Source organism: Vitis vinifera, chromosome 2 (genome assembly GCF_030704535.1).
Source record: "Vitis vinifera cultivar Pinot Noir 40024 chromosome 2, ASM3070453v1".
In the NCBI taxonomy this organism is placed as follows: domain Eukaryota; kingdom Viridiplantae; phylum Streptophyta; class Magnoliopsida; order Vitales; family Vitaceae; genus Vitis; species Vitis vinifera.
In genome coordinates this window covers 16,913,977-16,934,825 of record NC_081806.1, presented here as the reverse complement: position 1 = coordinate 16,934,825, position 20,849 = coordinate 16,913,977, and the positions used below count along the sequence as shown (strand labels likewise).

General features: G+C 38.9%; 1 protein-coding gene across 3 annotated transcripts in view; it reads right to left on the bottom strand.

The window, feature by feature from the left end:
* Positions 1 to 20,362, bottom strand: part of LOC100255190 (DNA (cytosine-5)-methyltransferase CMT2) — a 78,677-nt gene extending 58,315 nt beyond the window's left edge. The window contains exons 1-2 of one of the 3 annotated variants that reach the window (XM_010666729.3): positions 18,660 to 20,362; positions 17,877 to 18,009 (exon numbers count right to left, since the gene is read on the bottom strand). In XM_010666729.3, the coding sequence (XP_010665031.1) occupies positions 17,877 to 17,999 (123 nt within the window). In that variant the 5' untranslated portion in view covers positions 18,000 to 18,009; positions 18,660 to 20,362. Of the gene's footprint in view, positions 1 to 17,876; positions 18,185 to 18,659 lie in introns of those variants that run through there. The other 2 variants (XM_010666739.3, XM_010666733.3) reach the window with 2 other exon arrangements.
* Positions 20,363 to 20,849: the final 487 nt, after the last annotated feature.

Genomic DNA, 20,849 nt, shown 5'->3' with positions numbered 1-20,849 from the left:
AAGAGCTCGGCTTTCCAACTTATTCAAAAAAATCCCATCTCCCTCTCTAACCCGTCCATCAGCTGACCCTACTCTACCCTCCACTGCATCCCTTGCCTCATAGATCACAGCGGGACAGAGGGTAGAATCGCCTCCATAGGCTGACATGACACTCTCTCCCTGCTGCAACCTCAACTGCTCCACCTTCTCCCTTTGACTTCCACTGCTGAGATCACAAACTGCTCCGCCAGCCTCTTCTCCTTCCCTTGAGCTACCTTCCCCGCTGAAACATCCCGCTGGCACCACCTGCGTGAACCAGGGGGAAGATTCCCACCAAAGTTGAAGGGAATAACAACCCGACCCCACAACAATATGGGCAGTGCTAGGCAACTCCCTGTCCACGCACCTCACCAGTAACCGAGCCCATTGCATCTCATGCAAAGGTGATTTATCCGCAGCTATGAATCCTCCGCATTCATCTCCAATTCTTTTAAACACCTCTGAGCTTCTTAAATGAAGGGGGAGTCCAATCACCCTTACCCATACTTCTTTTGCCATGGGCTCCTTGCGAAGACACCCCACCTCAGGGTTCCATCTCTCCAAGACTATAACATTCTCCTTGAAGTTTCTCAGACCTCTAGCTAAAACACGCTCAGCCTTGTCTGGCAACTCGAAGTCAAATAGCAATAATCCTCTGCCTAGCGTGGCCACCCTCAGATTCCCCTTCAAAGCCCAATGCTTCAATGCCCAACTTCTAACGTACTCCACCTCAGGGCAAGGAGCTGAATTAGGTCCCCACCAGCCTACCAGGCACTGACTCATTTGTTCTATTCTTCCACACACTTCTCCTTCCCCCACCTCTATCCAAACTGACTGGCCTACCCTTCTCGGGTTTTTCCTTACAGCATCAGCATATGTTTTCAGCTCCACCCCTTTCTCCCTCCATTGGACCTTCGAGCCCCCTTTCATCCTCAACAAGTCCTCTGATCTTTTAGGACCCTGCAAGCCACCTAAGGGGGTCACACCAAGATCTCTCAGCCTCTCAACCAAGGAATTCCAACCAAAAGACTGACCCTTTCCCTCTGGAACAATAATACTATACTTTTTTGAATCAATGTCGCAAACTGAGCAGAAGATGAACCTACCTGCCCCATTCGAACGACGCTCCATTCTATACTTTCTATTCCCCTCCTCCCAGCCAATAGCCCAAACACTATTGTTGACCTCTCTACAGCAAGCTTCCACTCCATCTAGTAAACATCTTAAGCTAGCCTCCCCAAATCTAATCCATGAGGAGACCCCTTTGCTTCTCTCCCAAATGCAACCTCTCAGCTTGCCTCCCAACTCTTCAATCAAGATTTCGAAAGATTTGGCCTCCACCACGAAGCAACATCTTCCCCCCCTTGATCCACCAGCTTCACCCCTTGCTCTCATCCTCTTAGGCCTGGGCAGATCACCATTTTAGTTGTTAATATTAGCTAGTAGAATTACTCAATCAATGTACAAATTAGGATAACTGTAATAGTCAACTATTGACTAGGATTTCAGTAAATTAGTAATTAGAATAGCTGCAAATTGGGTGTTTGCCTCTTAGACATTATTATATATGTTTACTATTTTTTAATCAAATATTAGAGTTGTTTTTCCAACCAATATGGTATCAGAGCCACTGGTTTCTTGGACTTAATTTTCTCAGGCAACTTTGCCTTACTTTTCTTCTCCCTTTTTTTTCTTGGTGTCTCCGTCCTTCCTTCTAACTTTGGTGTCTGCTCCTTATTTCGCCCCTTCTGAATTTTTTTTCTTCATTTTCAATTCTCCTCATGGCTTAACATACCTCCCAGACTTTCAGAATTCCTAAAGTCTCCAATCAACTTGATAATCCTACTCTCCAAATTACCATCAAAAAACTCAATGATCATAAATTCCTTGAATGGTCTCAATCAGCTAAACTCTTTCTATTAAGTCGAGGGAAGATGGAGTATCTACGTGGCACAACAATAGAACCAAAAACTTCAGATCCTAACTTTGAATCATGAAGCTAAAAACTCCTTAATAATGTCCAAGTTGTTGAATTCAATGCAACCAGAAATAGCCAAGCCTTTCTTATTTTTCTCTACAGCGAAGGAGACATACCTATTCAAAGCAAGGAGATGCTGCTCAAGTGTTTGAATTGATGAACAAGATTCATGCAACCAAACAATGAGAATTGACCGTCACAGCATACTATAATACATTGAAGTTATTATGGCAAGAGGTGGACATTTATCAACACATTGAAATGGAATCACCAAAGGATGTTGCAAAGTTTGTTGATTTATTAGAAAGACAGAGGATCTTTGAATTCCTTGTTGGCTTGAATCCGAAGCTAGATCAGGTAAGGAGTCGAATCCTTGGAAAATTTCCCATTCCTTCATTGAATGAAGTGTGTTCCCTTGTGCGTAATGAAGAATCCAAAATTGATGCTATTATGAAAACACCATATCATGATAATTCTACTCTCAATGTGGCCATGGAGAACAATTCAAACACAAACAAAGGAGGAGAGAAAGATACAAGATGGTGTGATTATTGCAAAAGACCCAAACACACAAGGAAGACATGCTGGAAACTAAATGGAAGGCCACAACAAGGGAATAAGAATGGAAAATTTTCCAAGCCTAGCAAGAGTTTTCAAGCTGAGACAGTATCAGGCCCCGCCTCTGCTGCTAATACTGTATCAACAAATGAGAATCTGCCTTTTACAAAGGAACAACTTGATCTTTTGAATAAAATCATAGGAAAGACAAAGGTTACTCCCACTTCCACTTCTTGTGCTTTTGCACAATCAAGTACACTCCATAAAGCTCTTACAACCACTAGTGTATCTAATTCTAACTCCTGGATCATTGATTCAAGAGCTAGTGATCATATGACCAAAGAACCCAATTTTTTCTTGTCATATATACGCTGTTCTAGCAAACAAAAGGTGCAGGTTGTTGATGGAACTTTTAATCCAATTATTGGTAAAGAAAATGTCTCTTTTGCCAAAGATTACCCTCACTTTGGTACTGCACGTTCCAAAAATGTCTTGTAACCCTTTGTCTAATCAGCAAACTTACAAAAACCTGCAACTGTTCAGTAACTTTTTTCCCAAATCATTGTGATTTCCAGGACCTCACTTAGGGGAAGATGATTGGTAGTGCTAAGGAGAGAAATGGCCTATACTACCTAGACACCGAGGAAGGAGGAAAAGTTCAGGCTTATCAAACAAAGGGGACTGCTGAAGGATTTTTTGAAAGCTATTGATTGATGCATGAGAGACTAGGATATCCAATTTTTGCTTACCTGCAACGATTTTATCCTAAACTTTGTATCAACCTAGATAACTCTAAGCTCAAGTGTGAAGTGTGTGAATTGGCAAAAAACCATTGGATTCGTATCCTTTAAGTAATAAGAGAAATGAAGTTCCTTTCTCTATTATACATACAAATGTGTGGAGACCTTCACAGGTAACTTGTCTTTTTGGAGCTAGGAGGTTTATTAGTTTTATTGATGATTGTAGCAGGACTAATTGGGTGTATCTCTTAAAGAGGAAATCTGAAACTATTCCCATCTTGCAAAACTTCTATAAAATGGTGCAAATACAACTTGGTGTCCAAGTACAAGTGATTAGATCTGATAATGGAATTGAGTTCCAAATATGTTCTCCTGTCAAAATGGCATTATACATCAATCTACATGTGTGGATATCCCTCAACAAAATGGGGTTGCTGAACAAAAGAATAGACATCTCCTCGAAGTAGCTCAGGCACTTATGTTTGCAAGAAATGTTACAATGACTTTTGGGAGGGGATGCTATCCTCACAGCAGCCTACTTAATAAACAGTATGCCTTCAAAAGCCCTTGACTGCAAAACCACCTATTGAAACCTTGAAAAATTATTTTTCCCATATATCATGGTTTGGGACTCTCTCCAAAAGTGTTTGGATGCACTGTTTTTGTTCATATCCCAAGTAAAGGCAGATCTAAACTTGACCCTAGAGCTACTAAATGTATCTTCTTAGGCTACTCTCCCACTCAAAAGGGTTATAAATGCTACCATCCTTCTTCTCGAAAGAAATTTGCTACAATGGATGTTAACTTCTTTAAGGACAACCCTATTATCAAAAGACTAATCTTCAGGAGGAGAAATTGGGAGCAGAAGATCGGTCCCAAGATTGGTCCCTACCTTTGCCATTGCCTACTTGGGAGGGTGAGAGAAATGAAATTCAGGGGGAGCCTAAAAAATGAGAGCTACGAAATCAAGGAAAGTGTCAAGCTTCAAAGTTGTTTGTTTACTCAAGAAGACCTCAGGAAACTAGGCTGGAACAAGGTCAAAATCCTCCAAAGCACAGTCAATCATTGACCCTAGAAGAAGGTATGTCTCGTAATCCTCTTGATTCTATAATTTTAAATCCTCCCAATGTTGTCTAAGTGGATGATACTAATTTGGACATTCCTATAGCCATCAGAAAAGGCATTAGGAATTGTAACAAACATCCTTTGTCGAATTTCTTGTCTTATCACAGGATGAACAACAACTATAAGGCCTTTTCTATAAAGTTGAGTTCAAGTCTAGTCCCAAAAAATATACAAGAAGCACTTGTTAACCCCAAGTAGAAGGAGGCAATAGATAAAGAAATGAAGGTTGTATACAAGAATGATACGTGGGATATAGTTGATCTACGTAAAGGAAAGCATCCAGTTGGATATAAATAGGTGTTTACCATCAAGTAGAGATATAAAGCAAGACTGGACGCCAAGGGGCACACCCAAACCTATGAGATTGACTACCAAGAAACCTTTGCACCTATTACAAAGATAAACTCCATCAGAATCCTACTATCTCTTCTTGCAAATTGCGATTGGTCACTTCAACAATTTGATGTAAAAAATGTTTTTCTTCGTAGGAACTTGGAAGAAGAAGTCTTCATGTACCTCCTAGATTTGAGGGGCAATTTAAGGATGGGAAGGTGTGTAAGTTAAACAAGTCTTTATATGACTTGAAACAGTTCGCAAGGGGTTGGTTTGAAAGATTTGTTCAGTCCCTATGGGGTTTGGATATCAACAAAGCCAAGGAAACCACACATTGTTCATCAAATGTTCACCAAGAAAAAAGATGACTATTCTTACTATCTATGTGAATGACACTAGAGTCATTGGGGATGATCATGAGGAGATACAGAACTTCAAAGGCAAATTAGCCAAGGAAAGTACATTCTTGATCTTCTAGAACAAACCGGAATGTTAGGGTGTAAGCCTTTGAATACACATATAGATCATAATCATAAGCTAGGGATAAACTTAGATAGAGTACCAATTGATAAAAGAAGATATTAAAGGCTTGTTGGAAAGTTGATATACCTATTTCATACAAGGCCAAACATTGCATATGTTGTTGGTGTCGTGAGTCAATTCATGCATGCTCCCTCAGAAGATCACTTGCAAGTTGTAATGAGGATATTGAGATATTTGAAGGCTACTCCAAGCATGGGTTTGTTATTCTGTAAAAACGATCTAAGGGCTACTCCAAGCATGGGTTGAAATTCTCTAAAAACGATCACATGCAAGGCTTGCAGTGATGTTGATTATGCTGGATTTATAACCAACAGGAAATCTACTTCATGGTATTGCACCTTTGTAGGGGACAATTTGGTGGCTTGGAGGAGCAAACAACCAGTAGTTGCTAGATCAAGTGTTGAGGTTGAATACCAAGTTATGGCCCTAGGTATTTGTGAACTCATGTGGATCAAAACTCTACTAAAAGAATTACGAGTAGACATTGAAGAACCTATGACACTATATTGCGACAATAAGGCAGCCATAAGTATTGCACATAACCCAATTCAACACGACCACACTAAACATGTTGAAGTGGATAGACACTTCATCAAAGAAAAGATTAATAACGCTCTCATTTGCACTCCTTTTGTTTCATCTAAATTGCAGTAGGCTGATATATTCACTAAAGGAGTGTCTAATCCAAGCTTCAACTTAGTGACATGCAAGCTAGGAATGAAAATATTTTTGAACCAACTTAAGGGGGAATGTAGGTGTTAGCCCAAGGGTTCTCCTAATCAGGTTTTGTTGATAACAAACCATGGTTAAGTAACTAATTGTTTTAAATTGTTAAGAATCTTAGGCATAATCTCAAAAATTCATCAAGGACCAAACGAATACGGGATCGAGATCATTTGGAAGACTTGTGACCATAGGAAATGAATGTAAGATGATAGCATGAGTGCTCTTAGGATGTTCATACCTTTTCATGCATCTTAGAAAACTTGGTTTATTTTTTAAAACTTGATTTTCTTTAAAACCCGAGTTTTATCAAATATACATTAGGCAAATTGATTCAAAATTGGCATATTAACTCACCTAAAGACCTTGCCTAAGTGTTAGAAAAGAAAAGAATCAAAAAATAGGTTTTTCGGGGTCAAAAAGGGTCAACCGGTCGAGGCTATGGCCAACCGGTCAACCGATTGAGGAACCGGTCGACTGGTTGAGGTCGTCCGGTTAAGGACCGATCGAGGAAGGTTAAAAACCTTTTCTCTCTCCCAGTAGCCTTCTCTTCCCGGTCGAGGTGATTCCTTTACCGGTCGAGGTCCGGTTGAGGCAACGGTAACCTGTCATGCATTAAATGCTCCAACGGCTAGTGATCCGGTCGACCTTTTGCTCGTCCGGTCGAGGCTACTTTCTGCTGTTTTTGTCTCCCGAGCTTAGAAACCTATAAATTGAGAGTTGCACTTCATTTATTGACAAGAGAACAATTGCATTCAAAACCTACCTACCTGTTCTTGATAAAAAAGCTCTCATTTCTTTCTTAGTGCATTAAACCATCACTTGCATATTCTTAGTGCACTCTTGTAAATCATCCTAGCTTTCTCTTGTACTTGAGTCATCCTTAAGCTAGGTTGAGAGTTTCATCTTTGTGTAAACTGAGTGTGAAAGCCTTCAAGTGGTTCAAATCTTGAAGAGATTGTGTAAAAGCTCATTGGAGCCAGAATCCAAGTGTAAGAAGATTGAAAGCTTGATTGAAGCTTCAAGTTAGTGGAACCCTAACTCGGTTAGGAGATTGAAGAGAGTGGACGTAGGCAAGGGAGTGCCGAACCACTATAAACCCAAGTTTGAATTCTCTAACTTTATCTCTTTCCTTTATTTATTTTGTGCATATATAAGTGGAAAAAGATTTTGAAAAACCCAATTCACCCCCCCTCCCCCCACTTTTGGGTATTTTCCTTAATTATTCATAACCTTTGTTTTATCAATTGGTATCAGAGCTAGACCTCTTGCTTAAGACTTAATTGTCTAAGAGAAAAATGGTTGTTCCATCAAGCTCATCTCAAACTGAAAATTGTTCAAAACATAGAGCTCCATTCTTTACGGGAACCGACTATCCCTATTGGAAAGATAGAATGACTTGGTACTTACAATCAACTGATTTAGAAGTATGGGATGTCATTGAAGATGGCCCAACTTTTCCCACTAAATTAGTTGATGGAGTTTTGGTTCCAAAACCCAAGCAAGAATGGAATGAGCTTGATAGAAGAAATTTTCAATTAAATGCTAAAGTCGTTTTTACTTTGCAATGTGCTATGGATAGGAATGAATATAATAGAATATGTCAATGTAAATCTATTAAGGAAATTTGGAGATTGCTTGAAATAACTCATGAAGGAACTAATCAAGTGAAAGAGTCAAAAATTAATATACTTGTCCATAACTATGAATTATTTTCAATGAAAGAAACTGAATCTATTGTTGAGATGATCACCAGGTTCACTGAAATTGTCAATGGCCTTGAAGCATTGGGAAAGGTCATATATGAATCCGAAAAGGTGATAAAGATATTGAGGTCTCTCCCCTCAAAGTGGCATACAAAGGTCACCGCTATTCAAGAAGCTAAAGATTTGACCAAGCTACCTATGGAAGAACTCTTAGGGTCATTAATGACTTATGAAATCAGTTTGACAAAGCAACTACAAGAGAGTGAAGACAAAAAGAAGAAAAGCATAGCTCTCAAAGCTACAACCAAGGAAGAAGAAGATGTTGAAGAAGAAAAACCAAGTGAAGAAGATGATGATTTAGCTCTCATCACAAGAAAGCTCAACAAGTACATGAGAGGTGAAAGGTTTAGAGGGAAAAAGTTTACCTCTAGAAGAAATCCCTCAAGAAGGGAATCCTCATCACATGGTGACAAGGAAAAATGGGAAAAGAAAGGAGATTTGATATGCTTCAAATGCAAAAAGCCGGGACACATTAAATATGATTGTCCTCTCTACAAAATTGAAGCCAAGAGAAGAATGAAGAAGGCAATGATGGCCACTTGGAGTGAGAGTGAAGAATCATCCAAGGAAGAAAAGGAGAAAGAAGTGGCAAACATGTGCTTCATGGCAATAGATGATCTTGATGAGGTAAACTCTAACTCTAGTGATGAAGATATGCATGTTATTTTTGAAGAACTATATGAGGATTTTGAAAAACTTAGTTTGAAAAATAATTCTCTTAAAAAGAGAATTCAAGAACTTGAAAAAGAACTTGAGGAAGTGAAAGAAAAGTTTTCAATTGATGAAATCTCTAAAACTCATCTTGAAAAAGAGAATGAGATTTTAAGAAATGAAAATGAAATTTTGAAAAAGAAAAATGAATGGTTGACCTCCTCTCTTTCAATTTTCTCTTGTGGACAAAAGTCCTTTGAAATGATCTTAGCAAGCCAAAAATGTGTTTTTGACAAACAAGGACTAGGATTCAAATCTTCAAAGAACCAAAAGTATTTTAAAAACTATTTTGTAAAAGAATCCTCAAGTGAATGTCCTTCCACTATTTGTAACTTTTGTGGAAGAGGAGGGCACATTAGTAGTACATGTCCCTTAAGAAATGGTGCTCAAAAATGCTAAGGTTAAAAAGGTTTGGATTGAAAAATCCAAAGTCACTAACCCTCAAGGACCCAAAAAGACATGGGTACCTAAACCAACTTGAATTCTATTTTGTAAGGCTCAAAGGAGGATAAGTGGTTCTTGGATAGTGGGTGCTCAAGACACATGACCGGGGATGAATCTAAGTTTGCCTTCCTTACAAAGAGAAAAGGAGGATATGTCACCTTTGGAGACAATGCAAAAGGAAGAATCATTGGTCAAGGTAACATAGGTAATGGTACATCCTCCCTTATTGAAAGTGTTTTATTAGTAGATGGTTTAAAACACAATCTTTTGAGCATTAGTCAACTTTGTGACAAAGGTTTTAAAGTAATTTTTGAAGCATCTCATTGTATCATCAAGGATATTCAAAATAATAAAACCATCTTCATGGGCCATAGATGTGAAAATGTATATGGTATAAATATTTCAAAATATGATGGTCATGATAGATGTTTTTCAAGCATGCATGATCAAAGTTGGTTGTGGCATAGGAGGTTGGGACATGCTAACATGGACCTCATTTCCCAACTCAACAAAGATGAACTCGTTAGAGGCCTTCCCAAAACTAATTTTCAAAAAGACAAAGTTTATGAAGCTTGTCAAATGGGAAAGCAAATCAAAAACACTTTTAAAAACAAAAATTTCATTTCAACATCTAGACCTCTTGAATTGCTACACATGGATTTATTTGGTCCTTCTAGGACACCTAGTCTAAGAGGAAAATCTTATGCTTATGTCATTGTGGATGATTTCTCTAGATACACATGGGTCTTGTTTTTAAGTCAAAAGAGTGAAGCTTTTTATGAGTTTTCAAAATTTTGTAACAAGGTTCAAAATAAAAAAGGCTTTACAATCACTTGCATTAGAAGTGATCATGGGAGAGAATTTGAGAATTTTGACTTTGAGGAATATTGCAATAAGCATGGTATCAATCACAATTTTTCGGCTCTTAGAACTCCTCAACAAAATGGGGTAGTTGAAAGGAAAAATAGAACTCTTCAAGAAATGGCTAGAACCATGCTAAATGAAAACAATTTGCCAAAGTATTTTTGGGCCGAAGCGGTAAACACTTCTTGCTATGTTTTAAATAGAATATTGTTGAGGCCCATTCTTAAGAAAACTCCCTATGAGCTTTGGAAAAACAAGAAACCCAACATTATCTATTTCAAAGTCTTTGGGTGTAAATGTTTTATATTAAACACCAAAGATAATCTTGGAAAATTTGATGCAAAATCCGATGTTGGAATTTTTCTTAGCTACTCAACTTCAAGTAAAGCTTTTAGAGTTTTCAACAAAAGAACCATGGTTGTAGAAGAGTCCATCCATGTCATTTTTTATGAATCTAACAATTCTCTTCAAGAAAGAGAAAGTTTTGATAATGATTTAGGATTGGAGACCTCCATGGGAAAATTGCAAATTGAAGACAAAAGACAACAAGAAGAAAGTGGAGAGGATCCCAAGAAAGAAGAATCACCTTTGGCACTACCTCCTCCTCAATAAGTGCAAGGTGAATCAAGCCAAGACCTTCCAAAAGATTGGAAGTTTGTTATCAACCATCCACAAGATCAAATCATTGGTAATCCATCAAGTGGGGTAAGAACTAAATCATCCCTTAGAAATATTTGTAATAATCTTGCATTCATCTCTCAAATTGAACCTAAAAACATAAAAGATGTTATAGTTGATGAAAATTGGATGATTGCTATGCAAGAAGAATTAAATCAATTTGAAAGAAGTGAAGTATAGGAACTAGTACCAAGACTTTCAAATCAAAGTGTTATTGGAACCAAATGGGTCTTTAGAAACAAAATGGATGAAAATGGCATCATAGTAAGAAATAAGGCAAGATTGGCCCAAGGGTATAATCAAGAAGAAGGAATAGACTATGAAGAGACTTTTGCCCCCGTAGCTAGATTGGAAGCAATTAGAATGTTGCTTGCTTTTGCATGCTTCAAAGACTTTATTCTATATCAAATGGATGTGAAAAGTGCTTTTCTAAATGGATTCATAAATGAGGAAGTATATGTTGAACAACCACCCGGTTTTCAAAGCTTTAACTTTCCAAACTATGTTTTTAAACTTAAAAAGGCACTTTATGGTTTGAAACAAGCACCTAGAGCTTGGTATGAAAGACTAAGTAAATTTCTTTTGAAAAAGGGTTTTAAAATGAGAAAAATTGACACAACTCTTTTCATAAAAACCAAAGAAAAGGATATGCTCCTAGTTCAAATATATGTTGATGATATTATTTTTGGAGCTACTAATGACTCTCTTTGTGAAGATTTCTCTAAGTGTATGCATAGTGAGTTTGAAATGAGCATGATGGGAGAACTCAATTTCTTCCTTGGACTTTAAATCAAGCAACTCAAGGAAGGAACCTTCATCAATCAAGCAAAGTATATAAAGGATCTTCTCAAGAGGTTCAACATGGAAGAAGCCAAGGTGATGAAAACTCCAATGAGCTCATCCATCAAGCTTGACATGGATGAAAAAGGTAAATCTATTGACTCAACTATGTATAGAGGCATGATAGGATCCTTACTTTATTTGACCGCTAGTAGACCTGATATCATGTATAGTGTATGCTTGTGTGCTAGATTTCAATCTTGTCCTAAAGAATCTCACTTAAGTGCCGTTAAAAGAATTCTTAGATATTTGAAAGGGACAATGAATATTGGTTTGTGGTATCTTAAGGGTGATAACTTTGAATTGATTGGTTTCTCGAATGCCGATTTTGCTGGTTGTAGAGTTGAAAGAAAGAGCACTAGTGGCACTTGTCATTTCCTAGGACACTCACTTGTCTCATGGCATAGTAAGAAGCAAAATTCGGTAGCTTTGTCAACGGCGGAAGTCGAATACATAGCAGCCGGTTTGTGTTGTGCACAAATCCTTTGGATGAAACAAACACTTAGTGATTTTAACTTGTCTTTTGAGCATGTTCCTATCAAATGTGATAACACTAGTGCCATAAATATTTCAAAAAATCCCGTGCAACACTCTAGGACCAAGCATATAGAAATTAGACATCATTTTCTGAGAGATCATGCACCAAAGGGTGACATTACACTTGAATTTGTAAGCACAAAAGATCAACTTGCCGATATTTTTACAAAACCTCTAAGTGAAGAACAATTTTCCGATATTAGAAGACAACTAGGGGTTATTTCTCTTTGATCTAATGTTTGTATAATGAATTCTTGTTGGAAATGCATTATGATTGCATAAATTTCATCTCATACGCATCATATAGCAATTCCTTAGGAAATAGGTCAATTTTTTACCAAAATTCAAAATTCCCTTGGCATTGAACATAAAAAATTGGGGATTTCAACTGAAAAAGGTAGGGGGAGGATCACGAGACAAGAAAATGCAAGAAAATTTGGAAAATCTGACTGTTGACCATGGCCGTTGACCGTTGACCAGGCGGTCGACCGGTTGGGGAACCGGTCGACCAGTTCGTCGGGGCTGGGAATTTAAAAGGCCCCTACGCGTCAGTTTTTTCCACTGTTCTCCACCATTCCTTGAAGACTCTTCATCTTCCCGCCTTCAAAGACCAGTTTGGGTTATTCCTTGGACCGATTTCAGGTTTTGGAGTGTTTTTTTGACACGATTTTGAGGCTAGGGTTTCATCTTTGGACGAATTTGGACTTCAGATCTGGACGGGTTCCTCTCTGATTGCGCGCCATCTTCTGGTTTTGTTCCTTTCCCGCGCCCCTAGGGCTTATTCGGGTTGGTCTTCTCTCTTTGCCTGCTCGCTTCAGTTCTCCGAGCTTATCTCCATTTTTTTTGGATTTTGGATGGCTCCTCGAAAGGAGACGGGTACTTCCAGGGCTCAAGGCAAGCGCCCTACTGAGCCATCTCAGCAGCCTGAGCAGACTGAGGCTCGCCAAAAGGCGAGGTACGACACCGCACTCTTCAGTTCGAATGAGGACTATCAGCGCTACAAGCAAAAATTTGCTCAGAGGAAAGTCGTCCCAAGGAGAAGTGTCAATTTCTCCCAACTTCAGCACTTTGGCTTTGAGGGGTTGTTCGGACGGATGGGATGGCTGCCTGTAGTGATGATCTCTGAGCCGGTCTTCCCGACTCTGGTGCGGGCTTTCTATTCTCGGGCGACCTACAGGCTTGGAGGACCCTTATTATCCACTGTGAGAGGCGTTGAGATCCGTTTGAGTCCCGAGAGCATCTGCCGCATTCTCGACATTCCTTCGGTTGGACTCCGTGTTTATGAGGCCAAGGTGTGGCCCACTGTGCCAGGATTTGAGCCTAGAGAGGCTGTTCAGAGGTTGTGTGGACTTGCCGATCCTCAGGGGATGGGCAAACCATCGGCTCACAGCTTGACAGTGACTAGCCGAGTCCTTCAACATATGATTTGTTCGATTCTCTTGCCACGTGGAGGACATTGAGACGAGGTCTCCTACCTCGAGGCTTTCATTGTTGACTCGATCCTCACCGGGAGACGGATTCATGTTGGCTACCTTATGATGATGCATATGATCTCCTATGTTGAGAGCTCGACACGAGTACTCCCTCACGGCCGCTTCCTTACCCGTGCTTTCAAGGATGTCGGGGTCGACTTGAGTAGAGAGACAGATTTTGAGGCCCCCACCACCTATGACATGTATGATGAGCAGTCTCTGGGGCGCATGAAGTTCGAGAAGGCTCCCGATGGCTCCTGGGTTAGGAAAGCCGAGCGACAGGCCAGAGGACATGATCAGATACACCCCGGAGTAGAGGAGAAGGCCGAGATCAGAGAGATGGAGGATGGGTTGGATCCTCAAAGGGACTTTGAGCAGAGAGGGCCCAAACTTGACATTCCGCCTCCACATCAGTTAGAGGGCATTCATGTTGAGGCTACCTTCTCCGAGCCTATGATGACTGAGTCGTCCTTCACAGCAGGCCCTTCATCTCAGCCATCATTTACCGAGCTACCATCTCAGGCTCCTCATGCTCCTAATCATCTACCTTGGATGGATTTGTCGGCACAGATCAGCTCTCTTGGGACTCGTATGGAGGAGTTAGTTGTAGTCCATGATACACGCTTTTCTTCCATGGAGGATCGCATCGATCAGTATCAAGCCGGCTTCACCTCTCAGTTTGAGCATCTCGTACAGAGGATTGAGCGTCTTGAGAGCCGCCAGGAAAGTCAGCACGAGGAGACGATGGCTTACCTACGTTCTGTGTTTCCACCACCACCTCCTCAGCCTTGAGTTTGTTTGGGATCCCCCTTCGTTTCTTTTTTATGTTGCCAAAGGGGGAGATATGTTAGGATAGGGACCTTAGGAGACTTTTTCATTTTCATGCATATCATACTTATGCTTTCATGTACTCTTGCTCTTGCTTATATATGATATGACACTCTTATTGATTTACATTGTCTTCTCGCTTTAAATTTCCTAAATTTTGTGTTGATTATCCCATGGTTGGTTTGAGGGGGAGATTTCTCTGTCTCCTAGACAACCAAGGTTTGTCATCATAAAAAAGGGGGAGATTGTTAGTCCAAGGGTTCTCCTAATCAGGTTTTGATGATAACAAACTATGGTTAAGTAATTAATTGTCTTAAATTGTTAAGAATCTCAGGCATAATCTCAAAAATTCATCAAGGACTAAACGAATACGGGATCGAGATCATTTGGAAGACTTGTGATCATAGGAAATGAATGTAAGATGATAGCATGAGTGCACTTAGGATGTTCATACCTTTTCATGCATCTTAGAAAACTCGGTTTATTATTTAAAACTTGATTTTCTTTAAAACCCGAGTTTTATCAAATATACCTTAGGCAAATTGATTCAAAATTGGCATATTAACTCACCTAAAGACCTTGCCTAAGTGTTAGAAAAGAAAGGAATCAAAAAATAAGTTTTTCGGGGCCAAAAAGGGTCAACCGATCGAGGCTATGGCCAACCGGTTGAGGTCGTCCGGTCGAGGACCGGTTGAGGTCGTCCGGTCGAGGACCGGTCGAGGAAGGTTAAAAACCTTCTCTCTCTCCCAGTAGCCTTCTCTTCCCAGTCGAGGTGATTCCTTTACCGGTTGAGGCAACGGTAACCTATCATGCATTAAATGCTCCAACGGCTAGTGATCTGGTCGACCCTTTGCTCGTCCGATCAAGGCTACTTTCTGCTGTTTTTGTCTCCCGAGCTTAGAAACCTATAAATTGAGAGCTCCTCTTCATTTATTGACAAGAGAACAATTGCATTCAAAACCTACCTACCTGTTCTTGATAAAAAAACTCTCATTTCTTTCTTAGTGCATTAAATCATTACTTGCATATTCTTAGTGCACTCTTGTAAATCATCCTAGCTTTCTCTTGTACTTGAGCCATCCTTAAGCTAGGTTGAGAGTTTCATCTTTGTGTAAACTGAGTGTGAAAGCCTTCAAGTGGTTCAAATCTTGAAGAGATTGTGCAAAAGCCCATTAGAGCCGGAATCCAAGTGTAAGAAGATTGAAAGCTTGATTGAAGTTTCAAGTTAGTGGAACCCTCACTCGGTTAGGAGATTGAGGAGAGTGGACGTAGGCAAGGGAGTGTCGAACCACTATAAACCCGAGTTTGAATTCTCTAACTTTATCTCTTTCCTTTATTTATTTTGTGCATATATTATTGTGTGGAAAAAGATTTTAAAAAACCCAATTCACGCCCTCCCCCCCTTTTTGGGTATTTTCCTTAATTATTCATAGCCTTTGTTTTATCAGTAGGAAATCAACAAAATACCCGGATCTTAGGGTCTGATCAGCTCTAAAGGACCTATATATGGTAAAAATTAGTTGTTAATATTAGCTCGTAGAATTAATCAATCAATGTACGAATTAGGATAACTATAATAGTCAACTATGATAGCTGTAAATTAGTGATTAGGACAGCTCTATATTGGGTGTTTGCCTCTTAGAAACCATTATATATGTGTACTATTTTTTAATCAAATATCATAGTTATTTTTCCAACCAATAGGAAGGTACAATGATCTTTATCACCCCAACTCATAGTGCCCAACCCCACCCCCGAAGAAAAAAAAAAACTTTTTAACCAAATTCCTAAGCCCATCTTCCTTTGGTCACATGCAACCAAATCTAATGAAGATTTATCCCTTCTCAACCCAACACGATCAAGAAAAATAAAAGCATGATCTGATAAATGTTTCAGAAGGATACTTTGACACACAATTGAGACATGCTTTTCTTGACCCCCATAGAGCAGAAAATGTCCCAAAACAAGACAGACTATCCACTCTGCCCAACACACCATATAAACACACCACAGGCCAACGGAATCTCCAAAAAATTGAACTCCTTAATCAATTTCAAAATTCCTTTGGTAGCTAAAGAGGGCCTTGAGAAAACTGAATATATTAAAGCCACCAACAATGCACCATGAATCATCCCAAAAAACCCCCACATAGAACACCCTAAGAAAGTCATCCTTGCAACCCTTAGTGCAGCAAGAAAGGGAGAACCAGCATCCTCCATACCCAAAAATTCAAACACACTATCATTCCAAATCATGAACTGCATCGTCACCAAAATAGCAGAAATTGCCCCTTGTGAATCACAACAATATCACCACTGCCATTCTGTATAGGAGTTACTCCCAACTCTAAAATCTTTCACATCAGTGACATCTACATATCTGTACTTAATGTCAATAGCCGCCCACCACCATTAAATAGAAATCCTTCATGGAAAATGATGGAGGAAGGCATCCTCCAAAGACTCAAGATTTTATCTTCCCTTGTTTTCTACTGCTTTGTCTGCAATAAGACGAAGGACAAACAAGAAACAAACAAAAACGCACAAACCACATTTTGACGCAAGAAAAATGTATATAAAAAAAAAATTGAAAATAGAATAAAAATAAAAAGACAAAAAATAAAATTCAAATTTTATTTTCTCCTATTTTATACTGCTTTTTCAGCAACAAAACAGGGGACAAAGAAGAACAAACAAACAATACACCAATCCCATACATTTTCTCAGGTTTTAATGAAATTCTTCCTGTGGGTGCTGAAAAGATGTGGTGGAGAGTTTTTCCAAAAAAATTTAAATTTAAATTGAAAAAAAAAATGTGATTGAAATTTTTATTTTCTATCATTTTCAACTGCTTTCTTAGCAACCAGACAAAGGGAAAGCTTAAAAACAAACAAGCAATTCACAAACCAGCGACAAAGCTGCAGAGATGCTATCAAATATGCACTTTGAGAAAATTAGATGTTAAAAAAAATGCCAATTAGGCTTTTGGAAAGCAACATAAGTCATAAAATTCAAAATGCCATTTTCTCTTGTTTTCTACTGCTTTCTCTGCTATGACAAATTGGAGAAGATTACTCGTGCGGATACTACCAAAAATGCATATTGAAGAAAAGAAATATTATACTAAGAAAGAAAATTTCTAAAAGAAACAAAATAAAACATATAGTTCACGACTTTTTCCTCTCATTCACTACAGTTTTCTCTGGAAGCAAACAAAGCGCAAACAAGCAATGTGACAAATTAGAGATGGAAGTAATGATGGAGATGCTATCAAATATGCAATTAAAAAAAACAGTCTATAAAAACGAAAGACTTTATTTTCTCTCATTTTCCGATTTTTTTTCTCTGTAACCAAACAAAGGACCAAAAAAGAAAACGTATACATGCATTTTGGAACACAAACATTCAAATTTGCATGTCTCCCTCATTTCCTACTTCTTTCTCAGCCACCAAAGAAAGGGCAAACAAACCAAGACAAAAAACAACACAAAACAAACAAGCAATGCACGAAGCGGAAATGAGGCTGCTGATGGAAACGCAACCAAACATCCATCTTGAAAAAAATTTATAGTAAAACAGACAAAAAAAAATATCTATAAAGAAGAAAAATAAAACAACATAAAACATAAAATTGAAGATTTCATTTCCCCTCGCTTTCTACTGCTTTCTCATAAACCAAACAAAGCCCAAAAAGAGAAAGAAGCAAACAATGCACGAACCGGAGATGAGGCGGCTGACGGAGACGCTGCAACACCAGCATTTTGGGCGTTGGTGGGTGAAGAAGAGGATGAGAATCTGGAGGATCTTCTCAGTTGTGTGCGGGCGTGGTTGTGATTCAACATTACTGAGTAGCTGTGAGAGGCAGAAATGAACAGTGGAGTTGAAACTTATGAGCAAGGATCTTGGAGAAAGCAAAAGGTCTGAAAAAGAGAGCATGCATGGAGGGGCAGAGTAGCAGAGGAGCAGAAATGGCGGTGAATGAGACCCTTGGCCAAATAAAATAATGTCATCATGGTCTGTCTTTTTATTGTTTACTGTGGTAGTGGAGCTCTCTTCACTTCTGCTGTCGTTGCAAACTTATGTGACACGTTTACTGACTTTTTCAGAAAAGCCAATCCAAATGGAAAGGAAAGGAATTATTAAATTGAAATTCAATTAAATTTATATTTTTTATTAATAAAAAAGTATTAATTACATAACAAATGACTCTAATATAAATAATGTATTGTTATATTTAAAAAATTATTATTATTATATATTAGAAATACATGGTGGGTAAATTAGGTAATCCATTTATAAAATGAAATTTTATTCCTCAAATTTGAAGAATTCCATTCATAAAAGAGGCATGAGAATAGGATTCCTTGTATTTTATTTATTTGAAGAATGGTTTCCTTAAATTGTTGTGGGGTTAGTGGGCATTTTATTTATTTCAATGGAATCAAGTAAACAGATTGAAAAGAAAAATTACCTCAACTAAGATTAAAATTCAATAAACTTACCTCAACCTTCCTCCAAAGCTAAAAAGGTATTTTCATTGAAATTCCAGCTCTCATCCTTCAAAAAGCCACCGAGTTCAGCCACATTTCCTTTGAATTTTAACCACACATTCAGCTCCATATTATGCTCCATAAACTTGTTTACTTCGATGAATTTCTCCACCCAAACACACACCAACATGTAGTTCACATTATGCTCGATAAATCTGTCAATTAAAATGCGCACTAATCAGCCATAATTCTGCCCATGAAAATCTCTCAATTTAGATGCATTTTCTCAGCTACATGACCACCATATATATATACAACCACCTTCAATTTGTTTTTTCACTTGAGTTTCAGCACAATTCAGCCATGAAAATACCCACAAAACTTCACTTGAATTTCAACCATTCCATCACCCTATATGCAGCCACCAAATCTACTAAAATTCAGCCATATTTCTACTTAAATTAAAGAAATTTGCAGCCATAAACAATCCCTGTATATGCAACCATTGATCTCCACCGAAATGCAACCATGAAAGTCTATTATGTGGTTACAATTCAACCATCCAATTCCATTAATTTTCAGCTAGGAACTAACACTTTTTCCACTTGAATTTTATCCACATGCTGCTGCCATATGCTGCTACCACTAATGCGATCTCCACTAGCTGCTGTCACTTCTCAATTCCCCCACCGAGATGCAACAACAAAAGAAGAAAATGATTCATGATCAGTACCTCAATCTAGCTGAACGTGTTCCGATCTTCGATATTACAATATTCATGTCTGCTATTCTCAGATTCTCTTCCCATTCACCGAAATTCAAAGCTATAATCTCCATTAGAAAATCCCAAAACATCTTCCAATCATCCACTGAAATTCATGGTTGCGATCCTCAAAATCTCTCACCGAGATTCATGGCTACCATCTTCTAATCCTCCTGTTGAAATTCATGGCTGCATCCGTCTGAAGCGTGCCCGTCTTGCAAAATGATGAATTCCAAAATCTGGCGATGATCGGGTATGGTGATGGTAAGTTAACCTGCTGCAACTCCTCCATGGAGACGTGAACTGGTGGTAATCGGGAGGATAATGAAGATGTTAATCGGGAGGATAATGAAGGTGTTGCTCCTTGTTTTCAATTGCAATCGACAGTGGAGAAGATGATGCCCATAACAGTGATCCTTATTTAGAAGTGATGTCGATGTCCAATTTAAGTTTGCCAATGGAGGTGTATGATGGCTTCCAGTTGCAGACAAGGTGAGATGAAGAATCTGGAATTGCAGAAAAATCTCTTGTGATGTGCGCAGAAAACCCGAAAAGAATAGTGATGCCAGACAGAAATCTTGATTCTACTGGAGACTGTTGTTGTGTGAGTCTCCTCCACTCGGAACTGGCCATGATGGTCGATAGCAATGATCTCCTCCAGCTGAATCTATGATGCAGTCCCCTCAAGCCTATACGAAAACTTCTCTCAAGATCGGCCTCCTCTCTTTGTTTCTTTCTTTTCCCTTCTCTAACAGAATCCCGTTTTTTTTAAAAACCTCCCCTCTTCAAAGTCGGTGATAATATCCCTTCTGAGTCTTCCAGCGGCGGGCTCCACTTTCATCCAAATTGCATATGGTGATCATGCTGCCCACATGCACCAAGATGACCCTCTTAGACTACATGACAGTCATATGACGGAGCACTTCTCCATCAAAGTCGGTGATATCTCCTTCACCAAAAAATGCATAATGAATGACCCAAAATGAATGTGTAGTGATGGTCTTCTGATCTACTGGTGTTGCGCTCTCCCTTCGTAAACTAATGCCAATCAAGATAACATGGCTGTTATGATCAGAAACTCAAGCTTTTTCCCTCTCCTTCAATGCTCTCCACGTGATCTGCCTTATAGATGGCATGTGATGTGCTAATGGAGAAATCTCCATTGGCACGTGATTTTCTTAGCCGAAGTCTTTCTGCAAATGTATGGTGATAATGATTCCCAAGTTTGACTCTCCTTTTGATCCAACATGAGAAACAATAATGATCCTTTTGTCAGTCACCCATGAAGCAGCAATTCCAAGCAAGGAGGACTTAAGTTTGCTGTCTAGTCCTTGCCAACTTCACTTCTTATGACCTCACAAGAAAAAAGAGAAGGTAAATACATATATCAATGATCCACTATTATCTAAAAAAATGAAATATAAAAAGTCCAATGGTTA